This window comes from Limulus polyphemus, unplaced genomic scaffold (genome assembly GCF_000517525.1).
Source record: "Limulus polyphemus unplaced genomic scaffold, Limulus_polyphemus-2.1.2 Scaffold2867, whole genome shotgun sequence".
In the NCBI taxonomy this organism is placed as follows: domain Eukaryota; kingdom Metazoa; phylum Arthropoda; class Merostomata; order Xiphosura; family Limulidae; genus Limulus; species Limulus polyphemus.
Genome location: NW_013668477.1, coordinates 102,832 through 121,198, shown reverse-complemented (window position 1 = coordinate 121,198; position 18,367 = coordinate 102,832). Strand labels below are relative to the sequence as shown.

Here is an 18,367-nt window from a genome sequence, read left to right as displayed (position 1 = left end):
TACAGCAAATGTTGAAGATCAGGCTCATACAGCCTTCAACAAGGACACATTATTCTCCACTAGTGATTGTTATGAAGTATGATAGCAAGCAGGTTCTGTGTTGATTTCCACAGGATGAATGTCATGACATATATTGATGCCTTTCCAATTCCACAAACAGTTGAATGTCTGGAAGTGTTGGTTGATGCCCAATGGTTCAGCACTCTAAACCTGGCCTCCAAATAATCCAAGTTGAACTGGATGACAAAAATAGAATGAAAATTAGCCTTAGCCAATGGTCAGATAGCTTGTTTTAGTTCAGAGTCACTGTCATTCAACTAATGTAATGATCCAACCATTTTCAAGAGGCTAACACTGTTTACACTTAAAGGGCTGCAATAAAAAAAAGATGCCTGGTATGTGGATGATATGGGAATTGACCAAATGTTTGAATCTGCTGTTATGAACTTGTCCAAGGTTTGGCAGAGGATAAGAATGTCAGGATGAAAATTCAAATCCAGAAGTGTTTGCTAATGTGCACACAAGTAGAATTTCTTGATCATATCATGGGTAGAAAAGATATCTCCACTGATCTTATGAAGATCACAGTGGTTTGAGACTAGCTCTAACCTGTGACAAAGTGTCTAAAGTTTTCCTTATGTTGGTGTCATCTTGATTTTTTGTGGCCAATTTTGCAAAATTGCCAAACCATTGTGTTTTAACCAAAGCTAATGCACATTACAGATGACTGAGGAGTATGAGCATGCATTCCTCTCGTTGAAATGTGCTTTGGTAAAATCTCTTGTGCATCCATATCCATGATAGGATTGTGAGTTCTTGTTGGATACTGATGCCAGTGGTAATGAAATCAGGGTAGTGACATCACAGGATTGAAGCTTAAAAAGTGAAAGCATACATGACCTGCAGACTCACAGTTCATGAAAACAGATGCTGCATGATGAAGAAAGAACTGCTTGTAGTGTTTGTTAACAAGTATAAGCATTATTTGTATGCCAGAAAGTTCATCCATGGGGTGGATCATGTGTAATTGAAGTGGATCGTGAACAGAAGGTATACATACACATGTTGGATCAAGTTGAAGGTGTATAATGAGTACAAAAAGGTCACATGTTCGGGCAAATTGACCAAGCCCGTATTGAGAGAGTTAAAAATACTTTGCTTCATCCAAAATTTTTTATTTCATTTGCATAGTCCCTAAATAAATATCAAACGTTTTTCTCCAAACAAACTTTATATTTTATGTTATTTTCAACACTATAGCTTTGTATGGGGATGGCAATTTGACTGACCTATTAATTACCATAAAAAAATTATGAAAAAAATCTAAATTACCCTTTTCTTTCTGGAATGATTACTAAATTTTATTGTTTTATTGCCAACTGAACCATGTCTAACAAGTTGTAAATCACTTAGTGAATGTGCAGCTCACATTACTGTATTGAATTATCTAACACACAAGCTGCTTGCAAGCATACCTTTTTGGTTATCTTATCTAATCCAACCTTATCTGACCTAATAAGTTTCTAATTTTTACATTTTAGTTACATTTATAATAGTAAATAAAGAATACACATGAAAAATAAGAAATATGGTACTTATGTGGGCCTTCTTATATTTTGCTGATGATTGCCAATGAAAATTAAACTTACTTTTTTATACTAATGATACTACTACACTAAATACTTTTTATTTGAATAAAAAATACACCTAAGAAAACAGAATGATAACACACATAAAGCAAACAATGTCCTATAACTACAATACTTTTTCTGGCTTTCTAAATGTGAAATACGAGCTTTTTAAAATTCTACTAATCTAGTCAATGTAATTCCTGTGAGAAAACACTTGTAACTGAAACAGGAAATAGACAACTCTCTGTAGAGAAAACAATGTAATATAATATGTTATTTGATAGACTAAAACTTTAGCTTTCTACTGATTATAAATAATATAGTATAAAATATCAGAAAACTACTGACAATTTGTGAAAGAGAATGCAACAGATGGACATGGCAAGTGGATCTGAATTTTTAGTTTATGGCTCCATAAACAAAGAATATTGAAGACCATAAAAACTGTGCTTTCTCCGAGTAATATCTATATCATAATATATAACTAATGTTCAATTCCATACTTCTCAGAGAGGGTTGGTAAATAAATAACAAAAGAGGAAAGACACAGACAGCAAATGTCACAATTCTCATACTAGAGGAGATTGTGGATTTTTAAAAATATTTCCTTCTGAAATTAAGAACGTAAGAGTTATATAATATTAAAATTTGATTTATTAACTATTATTCTGATTTCAAATTTCTTCATATACATTGATAATAAAGTAGTTTAAATGAGTGTTGAATGTAACTATGCAATAGGATGTGACATGTGCATGCTGACCTACCCAACATGTAAGGGTTAATTAAAACTATCTTGCTATGGCCTCTGTTGATTCGTATGATCACCTGATCCCAAATTGACATTCAGAGATTCTATACTATAACATTTAATGTTTTTTGTACCTTCACGAGATGATGACAATACTGCTATAGTAGATAACAAAACTGAAGAAGGTGTCCATAGTGCTGCCAAATACAGTGATGACGAGTTGATGGTGAAGTTGCACCAACTACTTGAGGACAGTGATTCAGACTCAAATTTAAAGGTTTCATGAAAACAGTTTGTAGTTTTGAATACCAAATGTAATGCAGCAATAACTAGTTTTGTATTTCCAAATATTTCTAAGTGTGCATGTAAAAAAAAACTTAAAAATTACAAGACTTAGCTTCTTGTTCCCCTTATTTTTAGAAATCATGTTTAAGGATACTGAAAATGAATGAAAACAGAAGACAATTCTAATTTTTTCCTAAAAAACAGAGAATTAATAAGACATACTATAAAAAGATAAAATAATTAGTACGTATGAATTAATCACAGGTGTATCAGAAAAGATGGTCTGGACTGGTTGTCAGATACCCATTTAGATTTATTAACGTATATTATATGCATCTTACTTCCAGATAAATTTTTAGAGGAAAAAAATGTGTTATATTCAGAAAATTATGGTAAAATTAGGGTCGTCCAAGAATATATATGCAATAAATGCTTAAAACTGAGGCCTTTTGATAACAAGGAACAGCTTGTCAAATAGATCTGTGGAAGTAGCATTTCCTAAGAACTTTAATTTGATATATCTTGTATGGATAGTTTTTCATTAAAAAAACAAACATGAAAGTCACACTATTTCATCTTGAAAGACTTGTTCAAGCACTCACCAAACAAAAGAATATATATCCATCATACTTCTGGATTTTCTGCTTTAGCATGGAAATGAAATATGGAACTAATCCACGTACAATTAAGTATGATGTTTTGTTTTTCCCGAACAAAAACTTTCAGGAAATTTCATTGTAGGTGAACATACTCGGGTATTTACAAAATCGCAAGGAGATGGAAGTAAAAATTTAATACACAATACAAACAATGTTCATTTGATAATTTTACATTTGTCTTTTAACATTATATTCAATACTCTTTTATTTACCAAATTATTATGTAATGCTGTTAATTTTCTAGGTAGGTAGAATTTATTATGTATTTATTATAATATTTCTATTGAGAGTTATTAAGTATTATGATTTATTCATTAATAATCCTTCTTACTATAATATACATGTATTAGGCATCATTATAATTATTATTGTTTTGATATATAAAGCTTGTTTCAGCAAGATTTTTAGAATTTAAAAGAGAAATACTTGCTACAAACAAATAGACCTAGGAACAGCAAGAATAAGATTGCTTTTAGACTGATGTCATATATATGATGGCCCATGTTTGGTTTGGCAGTGCTGGATGTCTAATACTTTGTTAGACCTGGTGTTATTTTGGATATTTTCCAGTAATTGCGGGACTTAATGCAGCAATGCAAACACAGATAAACAGATTTACACAGTTATTGTTTATATAACAAATGCAAATATGCACATGTGATCAGTGACAAATTTTGATGTTATGTAAAAGGTACAATTTAGTTATTAGATCTATATATGAATCCTGCAAATACAACTGAATGAAGACTTCAACTCCTAGTAAAATTTCTTCACATTTGTTATTTAGATATACACCTATAAACACAAGATAGCCTACATGAAAACTGACTGATTTCTTGAAAATGAGTGGCACTAATAAACCCCTAGATCTAATACTGAACACGTTTTCTGTTTAATTTTTGGAAAACTAGGTTTAACATTAGATCCAACTATTACATGTATAACTCGATCTGCTTTATTTTAATAACATCCACAAACAATTACTTCTAAGCCTAACATTAGCTAATTAAGCTTATGGCTATCTGTCCAGACTTAACTAGATGCCTAAAGTTGTATTGATTTAATAATTTTTACAATGTTATAATTTATTTCTAGTTAACACATTAGGCCTAGGTATTAACATTAGATATGTTCGATTGAAATGTTAGTCGTGTTACTGTCTGATACATTAGGAATGATTTAAGATGTAGTATATGCATACATGCCTAGAAGCCTTATAGAGTACAATATATTATGCAAAATTGTAACCTTAAATATTAAGACTCTTATTATCTTATAGCCAAACTTGCAATGTTTAACAAATCATTAAAGCAAACAACTATCTACCCACTTACATCACAGTATCAACTGATCAGTTAAAATATGGTGACATATTCTTGGACCTGCATAGCTTGTCACACAATAATGTACACATGTACATATAGCAAAACAATATGTTTGATTGATAATTGATGTTTTCAAATTGTCTAATTATCTTCAAGCTTCATTGTCTAAATTTTAAAACTTTTAGAATTTTCCATAACAATTCCAGGTGTGGAAACAACGTTCAAAAATTTAAAATCTTTTCAGGGATTTCCAAAACCATGAGAATTCTGAATTTTGTTTTCCATCATAATATGTGATGTTTCTGTTCCCTTGCATTTTTAAAAATAATCCTGAACTTAAAATTTTGATTTAAAAGTAGTGAGTAGAAGGAAAACAGCCACTCAGCAGCATCTTACCATCAAATGTTAAGGAACTGACTGTCAGTCTTATAATACACCCACAGCTTAAAGTGCTGGGAATATTTTGTGGTATTGCATAGATTTGAACTCAAATCATCAGCTCCAAAACCCAGAGCTTTACCACGGGGTCGATTTGCACTCTGCAAGATAATGCGAATGAAGATTGGAAGATCATTGTCAATTAGACTGAAAGAGAATAACATAATAAAACTAATAATAATATATTACTTTGCTGTCATTCATATTCTTATGTCCAACTGAGAGATGCTCATTTCAGTTTTATTTATAATCTATTTTATTACATTTCTTATTACCTTTTACATCAGTAATATTATTTTTTACTATCATAACAATCATACAACACATGATGATGACTTTAGACAGTCACAAGTATCAAATGTTTGAACCTAAAGTCTGGAAGTTTTCTTATGAGATGGATCTATTTTAATTACAAGTTGACTCACTTGTCTTTTGAATATGTACTACAAATTCAGCAATATCTTAAAATAAAAAGATGAGTAAACATGAGCAGGCTTTTTCTAAATAATTACTTACATGTTTGGGCATTAAACCTGGAAAGAACCCATGAATACTCATGTGTGATGTTTCTGTTAGCATGCATTTTCTAAAAGAGTCCAGAAGTTGAAATTTTGATCCAAAACCATAAAACAGCAGGTTGAACCCTTCACTACAAGAAAAAAAATCACTGATGCTAAAAAAGGTATCATTAATATTATTTTATTTGAACCACCTTTCACCAATGTAACAATTACTTTAATATAGGAATTAAAACAGACTACAAAATATACAAGATAATGTTAATGAGAGAAAAACACAGCTAATGAAATTTCTATTTTTTTTATATAACTTCTCTACCCCTCAATTATACTTCGAACAGATAACCCAATCTTTCTATATGCTATAAATCACTGCCAAATCAGTAACATTACCATTCAAAACAAACTCATATACAACATCAATGAAATCTTTATAACTTTCACATTTTATATTTGATTTCATTAGATTACTTTAAGACTATATGGTCAACATTAATTAGTCTAAAATACTATATTACTATACAGAAAGTCTCTTCTTTCATCTAGAAAAAAAAAATACTGAAAATCTGGTTACAGTGTTACATGGTTTTTTTAAAAAACTATCTGGTATCATACCATCACTGTAAAATGAAACATTACTGCAGCTAATGTAGAGAAGTTAAAATACTGTTGTTACTCTTTAACATAATAATACTATAAGTAACTTTTCAGGCTTTTAATGTGAGTACTAATATTTGTATTAAGTAATTCATTTACATTATCATCACGTTTTTTAATGCACAAGCTTTCGGCTCAATTACCTAAGCCTTCTACAGGTGCTAGACGTTTAATAAACAACAGGATCTAACGGAACAATTTGAATCATAAGTCGCCTAGCAACAACAAAAAACAAGAATGTGCCTTAAGTTTCTTTACAAAAGTAAGCCTGAAGTCTTATAAGCTAAAATAAAATAATGTTACACGGTCAAGAAACATAGCAAGCAATATTATTATCATTGTGGTGTTTTATGCTAGGAGATAAAATCAACAACAACAAAAAATAATAAAAATATTAGGTTACTTTAATAACAGCATTAGAGTCAATGCATGGTCTGATTTCTTTCATGAAAGGTAACCAGCAAGTATGAAGGGGAAATCCATGATTTGGGTTAATGCCTGTATGAGGATCACTTCTATGAGGATGGGCTGCTATTGCAATGGCTTCTTTACTATTTAGTATTACAGTCTTTGGCAATAGTTTTTATATTCTTGAGGTCAACATTGTGGTTTTCCTCTCTAGCATGTAATGCAATGGCTGAAGTATCTACAGAAGCATGTGCAATGTCTCTTTGGTTTTCTTTCATCTTAATATTAAAAGGACTTTTGGTCTCTCCGATGTATTCTTTTTTACATTCACATGATACATTGTAGACTTTTTTTGTGGGAAAGTTGGATGTTGCAACTTAACCTTAGATAAGATATTGCATAGGTTAGTCAGGCTCTTGAACACAGTTTGAATGTTAACAGTATTCATTATTCTTTTTATTTTTTTTTCCCAAGATAAACATAGGTTGGTGATACCCTATTTTCCAGGTCTTATTCTTACTGTTGATTTTGTCTTCTAGCATAACAAACCACAATAATAATATTGCTTGCTATGTTTCTTGACCTTGCAACATTATTTTATTTTAGCTTATTAAGCTTCAGGCTTATTTTTGTAAAGAAACTTAGGGCACGTTCTTGTTTTTCATTGTTGCTAGGTAACTTGTTTCAAACTGTTCTATTAGATCCTGTTGTTTATTAAACATCTTGCACCTGTAGAAGGCTTAGTAACTGAGCTGAAAACTTGTGATGAAAAAATGTGGTGATAGTCCAAATAAATTGCTTAATACAAGTAATAATATTATATTACCTGAACAGTTTTTAGTTTTATTTATTTATTCCCTAATGGTTTTCAAACTTTGTAAAATAAAATTATAGCTATAAAAAGTTTTATATTAAAAAATAAATTGATGTTTTTCTAATTTTTATGTTCTTCAACTTTAAATTTAGGCTATGTGAAGAATATAAAAAAATAATATGTTTTTACTTTGACTAAGAACGCATTTGCCTAAAAAAAAAGTGAGTCCTTTGGTCGGTTACAAACCATTTGAGTAATTACGTAGTTTAGATAGAACACTTTAAGGCTCCAACAGTTGGTTAAGTTTACTGTTTAGTAAGTATGGTACACATAAAAAAAAATTTAATACTTTAAAATTATTTTATTACATGTGATTATTTTAATAGATTCGTGGATATTATTAAGATCAATATTTGCAGGTTATACTAAGATAAGTTTCCCATTGAATCAAGTGTTTAGTTTGTGAGTATGTTTGCTTAAAAGGTGAGATTTTTGTATAATTATTATTTCTAACATTTCCTTTGTGTTCATTTATTCTGTGTTTAAAATTTATTCTAGTTTGTCCTATATAAATATTCCCACATTTGCATGTTATTTTGTATATACTAGTTTTCTACAATAAATCAATTTTATCTTTAGTTATATAATATTTTTATTCCCATTATATAATGTCTTGACTACTCTGTCAACAATATCAAGATTAAAACCTCTTTCTACTTTTAAATCATTGATTAATAATAACTCACTAAGATTTTTCTATTTACGGTATGATTTTAAAATTCTTTCCACATAAGAATTAAAAGCAGTGATTTTTTGATAATCAGTGTCACATGGGAGCATGATTACTGAAAATGGTTTTCAGTGAACAGCAGTTTCCAATTTCCCTTGTTTGCTTACTAAAACATCCTAAATAGTTAGTTATGTTCCTTAATTTCATATGTAAGTTTAACAGAATTGTCAATATTATTAAGGTAATTAGCAAACTCTATAAAATTTTCTTTACTATGCCACTTAATCAAAAAGTGTCATCAATATAATTAAATTTCCAGTTTCGTTTTCACTTTCCTTAATGCTTCAGTTTCTAAACTGTCATGAATAAATAACATAATAATGGAGATAAAGGAGAACCCATATTTAAACCTTCATTCTTTTTATAAACTTTACTCTTAATTTGAAAAATTGAATTTTTAATACATGCTTCAAGAAGGTTAATCATATCACTTTCTTCTATCATTTTGTTTTAAGTTGATTTCCAAACATGCAATGGCTTTTTCTATAGGTACTTTATTGAACAATGAAACAACATCAAAAACCACAAAACTGATCTAGTGTTACATTTAATAGGTCTGAAACTCTACCCAATCTTAAGAAATTTAAGTGAAGCATATAATCTAGCCAAAATAAAGATACTTGGAACTATACCTTGTTTTTCTTGAAATATTAAGACCATACAGTTTTTAACTTTTTTTTTATCATTGTGTGTAGGTTATTCTATGTTTATGTTCTCATATGAACTTTCTTTAAGCAATTCTTCAAAATTTGAAATCATAACATTTTCTATTAATATTTCTATTACAGTTTGACCCCTTTCAACAGATTTACAAATAACTGCAGCTTGTTCTTTTAAGCTGTTTACAATTTCAATATCTTTTTTGGTTATTATTTGTCGATTTAAAATTCTTAACTAAATTACAATTCCCTTTTATAGTCTGAGCTTTATCAACATTTAAAATTTTTTTTACAAATTTGTTTTAATTTCTGTTATAATGTCTTTGTAGAAATTTTTTGGACCAAAGGAAAAATCTTTACTCCTATTTAAAAAATCTGATTTATTTGTAACTTTAGGGTTTTTTAAAAATATATTAAGCCTTTCTGGTAATGGATCAAGTTTGTACTGTTTTTGGCCATCATCTTTTTTCTTTTTCGATAAAGAATTATAGGTTTTGTCCAACATAATCATACATGTATTAATATTTTTATGTGTTCTTATATTTGATACTGAAGAAAAGTTAAAATTTAAACAAAGTGTTTGTTTGTTTTAAAGCGAAGCCACGTTGGGCTATCCACTGTGTGGAGAACAGAACCCTGGATTTCAGCATTCTAAATCCATAGACTTACCTCGTCCCACCAGGGGATGGAATAAAGTGAAAGCAAAATCTTGAGATTTTAAATGAATATTTGTAATTATGACTCAGTATTTGCATTTACTTATTATCACAATGGTAATGAGTTATGTAGAAATTTGTTGACACTGATATTTTCTTAAAAGTTTCAATATAATCAGTCATATCATTCTAGATATATTGATACTTTATAAGAACACATAATGAAGGCAACCTAATCACTTGTTTGGATAGTACATACCAATTGCAATTACAGCATAAACAACACTACACATTTTAACATTTGTGATAATCACATTTCAACTTTTAATACATGGAGGGAACATGCTCAGTGTTCTAAAATGAAATATTATTTAACAAGTACATGTTTCATATGTTAAATATTTATCAAAGCAATATTTTCCATGTGTATATACATATAATTGTACAAAACTTTCAGTTGCTAAATTTACACTGCAGTAAACTCATCTTTCTGATCTCAATAAAATAACTGTATAGATTATCAAAATTATTTACTATCAAGAGTGTGCTGTGTTATTCTTATACATGCTTTGAAAATATATGTTTCAAAGTCATCCATGTTAAAAATTTTGAAATTTTTTTATTTATGTAATAAAATGTTCATTGACTGATCATGTTACTGAAAATATTTTCAAGGTTATAGAAGTTTTGTTTGTTTACAAGATTGCCAGATTATATTTACAAATAATTAAATTGCAAATTCTAATTATACATACTGAATACTTCATATACATAATCAAACCCGCTGAAAAAAAAAATTATAATTACATTACAATCTATACACCATCGTGATGCTCATAAGAGGCTATGGTAACTGACACAACATTTACTGTACATTAACACATTTATCACTGACAGTTAAATCCAGGCCTTCCAATAGGTCCATCAGAAAAAGTTGGAATTTTAGTAGGGCAAAGTTTTTAAGAGGGTAGGGCCTTTAGAACAGAAAAGTAGGGATGATTTATAGCAAGACTTTAAAATAACATTGTAGCATTAGTCTCTGTACTAGGTGAGCAAAAACTGTCCAAAAGTGTACTGTTGTTGGATTTCTTTCTGTTCTGTTTTGTAGACAGTTTTTGTTGATTTGAAATAAACTTCATCTTAGCCAGTTCTTTGTACTTATTTCTCCTTGTGCATATTTCAAGAGTTGTTTGTCACTATTATCACAAGCTACTGTTATTTGATGGATGTTACAAAAACAGTGAAATGGGTCATTTGAAAGTTAATGTTGATTATTGCCTACACAGGTTAAACACTGATACTGGAATTGTTTTCCCAGATGGATTTTAGTTTTCTATATTACCCTCAGAATATAAAATTGATAAAAAGGCTGTCTCAAGCATCAATGCAATGGCCACATAAATTGCACAAGCAATGCATCACCAAGCACATTATGTTAGATTACCATAAAATTAATAACATCAATGAAAATTACCATGATCTGGTTTTTTCAGGACAAGACTGACAAATACACATGAAAATATAAGACAGTGCAGCTAAAGCTCATACAAACAGTAACCACAAGTGTACAATTTAACTCTCTCACTATGGCCTCAGCAAAATCTACCGAGTTTGTGACCCCCAAATTGACCTTTACAGATTCCATACTATAACTTCTAATATGTTTTGTGTATCTTCATGAAATTATGCAAGCTTTCAATAATCATTAAGATTCATCTATAGCCAAAATATCAGAATTTGTAATGACGTATTTTTGCTAAACATTTCTCCATGAATATATATGGAGTCAAAAATGTTGACTGCTCCTAGTGCAAAGTGATTTTTGTATTAAGATTAAAAATACTTTTCTTCATCTGAAAAATTTCAAATTTCATTTGTGTAAATCTCTAAAACCTCTTAAATAAATTTCAAACGTTTTTTTCCAAGTAAAACTTTATATTCTATGTTATTTTCTCTACTCTAACTCTATACGAGGTTGTTCACTTTGACCGACCTTATAACCACACAAAAAAATATTGAAATAAATCTAAATTTCCCTTTTTTCTTCTTCTAGAATGACTTTAAATTGTAACATGTAACTACATTTGTTCATCAAAAATAACTTTAAAACTTGTAACAGTATACATCTGTTTCAACTTCAATTTTGTTTTATTGCCCTTTGAATTGTGCCTAACTAATATTCCTGCCATGTACATTGTAAATCACTTGGTGATTGTGTAGCTCACCTTACCCTATAGATTTACATAAGCACAAGCTATTCACGAGCTTACACCGTGAACATTAAAAAAAAAAAAAAATTATTTTCATTTTCTCTAATTTTATCTAACCTTACCTAACCAAAGAGATATTGTGAACAGACCAAGAGTGGAGCACACAACAAAATTACTCAAAATAATAACCCTCTGTAATAGAGAAAGAAAAGTACCAGCTGTGGAACAGAGTTAAGCCTCCATTGAAGCTTAAGGAACAGGTACCATATTTGGAGGTCACCACCAAAAGGGCCCTTATGAAATACTGGGGCAATTTAAAGACCACCATGATGCACAATCACAAAACAATGGCCACATATAGTGTTTGTTTGTTTGTTTAAAGTTAAGCACAAAGCTACACAATGGGCTATCTGTGCTTTGCCCACCACGGGTATCGAAACCCAGTTTCTAGCATTCTAAGTCCACAGACATACTGCTGTGCCACTATGCACATATACAGTGATTTCTGTATTTTGCAATTCAGATTTTTATTTGAAATAGTATCGCTTGAAAATATTTTTTAAACTGTGAAATTAGTGTGTGGATTTTTCATTGTGAGAGCTTGAAATCATTTTTTTTTTTTTTAGTTAAAGGGTTATTTTATTATATGGTTCCAGAGCTCTAGATAAGGATATGTATTGTGTATTCTTGTTCTTTTTCCTCAAAAAAACATCTTAAAAATCAGATCTAGGCACACAAACTGCTTTCAAAATTGGCTGGTATGGATTCACTGTCTTTATCTGGTGTAAATGTATGTAAGCTAATCAATCATGTGCAACTGGTTTCCCGCTATCTAGGTAAATATGACATGCTGCTTCAATTTTAGTGGAACTAGTCAGCAAAAGCTTATTGATTTTTAATCGACTTTATCAAGCATTCACGATACACGGATGGCAAAAATGTTGTCTCATCGACAGTTTAGTATATGACCAGGATGATTCAAGAAGAATTAAGTGACAAATACAAGCTCATTGTACAAATATTTCACTCAAGATGATAAAACTGAAAACAGTGCAAAGATCATTCACAAAATCGTAATTGATCTCATCATTTCTTTCACTGAACTTGGTGAGCAAACAGCAAAGAAACACTCTGAAACTAACGTTTCTGAAAGGACAATTCAGTCTTGGAAGAAAAAATGTTCATGGTTAATGGTGGTTGGTGAATGGATAGATATGAGACTGAAGTGCAGCATTTGCATAGGGAGAAAAATGAGAAGCATATGAGTGAATGAGGAATCACTTAATATTTAGAAGAACAGTACTGAGAAGCATGGGCTGTCTTAACAACACCAGCAGGCCGAGAAAGGTTTACTGAAGGAATCTGGGGACAAGAGTAAAATGTATGACAGTGATGTTGACAAGGAAGATAATTCAATCTTTGTATCAAATGATTACAGTAAATTGTGTCATACAATCTTTTATGTATCAAAGGAGGAGTTGCCATCTGATAGATTCAACAGTTTACTTGAGTTACAGAATTCAAATGGAGCAAATATGAAATATAAGAATTTAATTCATGTATAAGTAGAGTTATCCAGAGGTCACTTATAGAAGAAATCCTTCAGTCCAAGAAATATGCAGTAATGATAGATGAAAGTACAGATTTATCAATACAGAATATTTATCAGTATGTATAAAGTATGAGAAGAATGGTGAAACAGTAGTATAGTTCTTGAATGTAGCCATTGAGGATGGAAAAGCTCACACCATTGTCAGTCACCTGATAAAGTACCTCAATAATCTCAGGCTTGACCCAGCTAAAATTGTTTCTCTAGCAACAGATGGTGCATCAACAATGACAGGTAAAAAGACAGGTGTTGGTGCGCAGATGAAATCAAAATACTCCTCCTTTGTATAGCTCATTGCCTAAACTTAGCTGTGACAGATTCAATTAAATAGTTGAACACTCTCAAAACATTTAGAGATAATTTTAATTCTTTGTATTATTTCATAAGTGGGTCAAGTAACCGTACTTCAAAACTTCACAGTATTCAAAAACTGTTAGGTGAGCCTGAACTTACATTAAAAGAGACACACAGCATTAGATGGCTTGGGTTTAAAAATATTATTGAAGCTGTGTATGAGAGTTATAACTCAGTCCTGGTTATCCTTTCAACCTGTGCAGAAGAAAAAAGTGCTATTGCCCATGGTTTACACAAATACTTTTCAGAATATAAGACAGTGATGTTAGTGTCATTTGTGCTAGATATTCATGATGTTCTTGCAGTGAGCAGTTACAAAAACAAAATTTGGTACTTAGTGAAATACAGCTATTGATGGCAAGCAACAATAGCTAAGTTAGATTTTCTAGAATCAGGAGATGGAAATGCTGTAAAGAGCATGAGAGACTGCATAGAACTTAAAGACGAAGAAGAAGAAAAATTAATGCTTTTATGAATGGAGAAAACTTCTGAAGTATTCTTAAAATATTGAAAATGAATTGCCAGACCTGAAAAAGAGTTACGTACCAAGTCTAAAAAGTAATATAAAATACATATTCAAAAACGAAGAAAGAGATTTTTTAAAGACTTTAGCCTGTTGCTGGAACCAGTGGTGGTAAATTCAGCAGGGACTGGTAAAAGTGAAGAAGCTCTTGCACTGTTATATGGAATTGACCAAACAGTAAATGTTGTTCATGGCAGTCTCTAGGGGGTGTATGAACAAAGAAAAGAACAAAAACAAGTCAGCAAACTCTTAGACAAAGAAAAACTCAAGCAAGAGTGACCCATCCTAAAAGGTATGATTTCAGGCTCATATAAAAATTTACCTACTCAGAGTCTGTGCCGAAGGGTTATACAACTACATAAATAAATGATGCCGGAGTTTGCAAAGCTGTGTGCAATAGTTCTATGTATAGCTGTTACAAGTGTTGAGTGTGAAAGGAGTTTCAGTGCCCAAAGTAGAACAAAAACAAACATAGGTGTTCATTGAAAGCAGAAAGTCTAACATTTTGAATATTCAAATGAGTAATATTCAGTTATCAAATTATGATCCAGTTAGAGCAGTCAGGCTATGGGTTACAGAGAAAAAAGAAGAGAAGGATGGCTTTGTCAATGATATATGCCTAGGGCTAAGAAGCCAAAGATGTGCTTCAGCTCCCACAGGAGTTGTTGAACAAGTACAATATATTAGTTTAACATGTAAACATGTGAACGTTTTTGAAGTTATACAGTTAAAGTTCTTGGTAATCATGCACAGGAAGTGCTGGAATCTTAAATATAGTCATAGTTCAAGATATATTATTTAGCAAAGGCAGAGCTGTAGAAGACTTAGATGAAAGAAGTGCGAAGATATTAGTCAGTTATTTATATTCATTCAGGTTTGATGTAAAGACTTAAGCTAGTCATATCAGATTTTGAGCAGGCTAGTGAAACTACATAGACCAGTTTTGTAATATAGGACTGAAGAGGAATACTTTAAAAAAGAATGGGTTTTTTTTACCTTCAGACAGAAGACTACCTCTATGTGGCAAAACAATGTCAAGGTAATGATTTGTACATGCACCTTTTTTCTCCTTAAAGTACAAATATTTACTTATTATAAAGCCTAAGCCTTAGACTTTATAATATGTAAGAAGAATTTGTACTTTAAGGAGAAAAAAGGTGGATTGTTTTAAATATTCATTGAAACTTTGCTTTTCAACCTTGAGTTGGATTTCAGGGAGTAAATACTCATTGACTTAAAATCTTATCTAGAGCTCTGTGGTTCACTGTTAAAGGTTGTTTTGATGCAATTCTGTATTATGTTTTTGTTAAAGAGTTTTCTTTTATACTGTACCTCATTATGACAACTTCTACACAGAAAGTTTAAGAACTCCTTGATAATGGAGCAAATTTAAAGTTAATTGGTTTTTAAATAAAATTCAACCCTATCGCTACAGGTAGGAGTCAAGGGGCATGTCATCACACTTGTAGGCTACTTTATGAATTTTTGTCAATAAGTTTGGTATTAAATTGTAGATTATAATTCAAATTTTAGTATTATACATAGTTTTTTACAAGATAGAAACTAAAATTACCAACACTGACAAGTTAGAATAAAAATAAGAACCTTTGGTTTTTTCTATATTCTAAGATATTATATGCACCAAACCAAACAAGGTGGCCCTACCCACCTCTTCCATTTTTGGAAATGCTTGTTTATTTACATTTACTTCACTCTATGACGTGTTTATAACCAATCAAAAGTTCAGAATTTCCTTCAAGTGATTTTCTCAGCCTTTGAAAAGTGTTTTCACGGGAAAAACTGTTTTTTTGTTGTTGTTGGAGACTCACAAAGAAGATGCAAGATGGAATAGTGATCAAAAAATTATATATTTTAGACCCAAATACAGCTTAGTTAGTAAGCCTAATAAATTACAGTGGAATTATATGGCACTAATATAAAAGTTTATGATTTTTTTATTTCAAAATGCATATATAAAAACTTGAAAAATTATTTTCTTTTACATACTCCATGTGCGAAATTTGACAAGGTTAACAAATTATGGTGAGTACAAATTCTGTAAGTAAAAGAGATCATTGTTTTCTATATTTTAATTTATCTACTGTTCTATGTTTTATGAAAAATAACTAAAATTTAAGAAATTATTTTAAGAATAGTAATCACTAATTATAAAAGGCTTATTCCTTTTGTCACTCTGTTGAGAATGATTTCACACTCCTTTTTTGGTAATTCTCAACAATATACATCATTACTAAGCAACAAAACTATTATCTGATTGTTCTTAGGCCAACTATGGTGTTTATGTTGAATCCTCAATATTCATGTTGATTTATTAAAATGGTTTGTTTTGTTATTCTTTATTTTTTTTATGACTTTGGCGATATAACAGCAAAATAGTTTAATTCAGAAACTTTATGACATTGAGTTGTAGCCAAAAGCAAAATAAAATTTTCAAAGTAGTGTTTCAGCTAAGCCTGACGTTACGTTTATGTATTAGTCTAATGCTTAAATTAGACTACAAATAGGCCTACTATTATTAACATTATAGAGTCAGTGTTTAAAAAGTCTTAAGTGGGGAATAAATGTTAATTAATAAATATTCTTTTGGTATTTTAATACATATATTACCTACTTAGTTTTAAAATATAAAGAAAAATATAAATATAAATGTTGGAGGTATCCCACACTCTACAAAATTTAAAATTCAAAAACAGCTAAAATGGGATAGAAAAATTCATCATATAAAAAACAATATTTAACCACAACAATACAAATTGTCTTTCAATTTAAGGAGGAATTTTATGATCAGGTTGTGGGAATAAGTATGAACAGTCCATTAGCACCTTTTCTAGCCAGTATCTTTATGAACATGCTGGATTATAAAGTTAAAAGTACGTTTAATCTGGATTATGTTTTTTTTTGTCAGGAACATTGACAGTACACTTACTGGCTTTGTTTCTGGACAATTGGTTGAAGAGTTTTTAATATTTTTAAATTCACTACACCTTAATATCAAATTTACCCATGAGAATATCATGGTTAGCAGGATTAATAATGCATTTAAAACAAAGGAATTTAGAAAGGAAACTCCTATTGCTTTGTACCTGAATTGGTTGTCAGTTCATCACAAATCTAAAAAAAAATATAAGAATTATTAAACCATTATTGGCTATTGCAAAAACTAAATGCAGTTCAAAAGAAGGGCTGGATAAGGAAGTATATTATCTGAATGATTAACCTATTAGTGTGGTTAGAAAATACTTAAGAACTGATAAGTTGACAGAAAAAAGGAAAATCATTCAGATAGTTTGGTTTATTGTGTAATTCCTTATGCACCTGGCTTATCAAATATGATAGAAAGATTTTGGAAAGAAATAGAAAGAATGCATAAACTTCCAGTTGTAGGAAAATTTGTTTTTTTACCAGGAAAAAAAGATGAATATGATATTTAAAAATATAATTAAACCTACTACTATTGAGAAAGTAGTAGTTTATAGTGATGTATAATGTTATGAGATTTAAGCTATCTAAAATAAACATTTATGGTTTTGTGTTATATTCTGTAGTAATTCTAAGATGAAAAAAGTGTAATTTAGATATATTTTCTAATTTTTTATTATGGTTACGAAGTCAGTCAAATCAACCAAACCCATACAGATATAAGACAGAGAATAACATAAATAACATAAAATATAAAGTTTTTTCTAAAAAAGCTTGTTAATCTGGAGATTATAAAGTTTTTGCATGTGGAATTTGACAATTTTGTGATACATAAAAGTATTTTTAATCTTAGAATTATTTTGTCTGTTGGATAGTCAACATTCAAAAAGAAAAAAATGCACGTGTAAATCATTAATTTAAAACTCTTAAACTTAATTACAAAATCTGATATTTTGTGTTCAAAAGCCTTGTAATGTTTACCAATAATCAGCAAAATTTTGTGAAGCTAATCGTACATTCTAAAAAGTTACAGTATACTCCTCTGTGGTTACACTGAAGGAAATGGGCTTGGTGGACTTTCTTTTCTCTCTCTCTTTTACTGCCCACTTCTGAAAATGGGCCACCCTTTAAAAGAGCTTG

At 30.2% G+C, this 18,367-nt stretch overlaps 1 protein-coding gene across 1 annotated transcript in view; it reads right to left on the bottom strand.

Annotated features, from left to right (window-relative positions):
* The window catches only part of LOC106468089 (origin recognition complex subunit 2-like), a 104,437-nt gene that overhangs the window by 18,294 nt on the left and 67,776 nt on the right, over positions 1–18,367 (bottom strand). Inside the window, exon 8 of the mRNA XM_013928492.2 lies at positions 5,606–5,738. Within this exon, the coding sequence (XP_013783946.2) occupies positions 5,606–5,738 (133 nt within the window). The remainder of the gene's footprint in view (positions 1–5,605; positions 5,739–18,367) is intronic.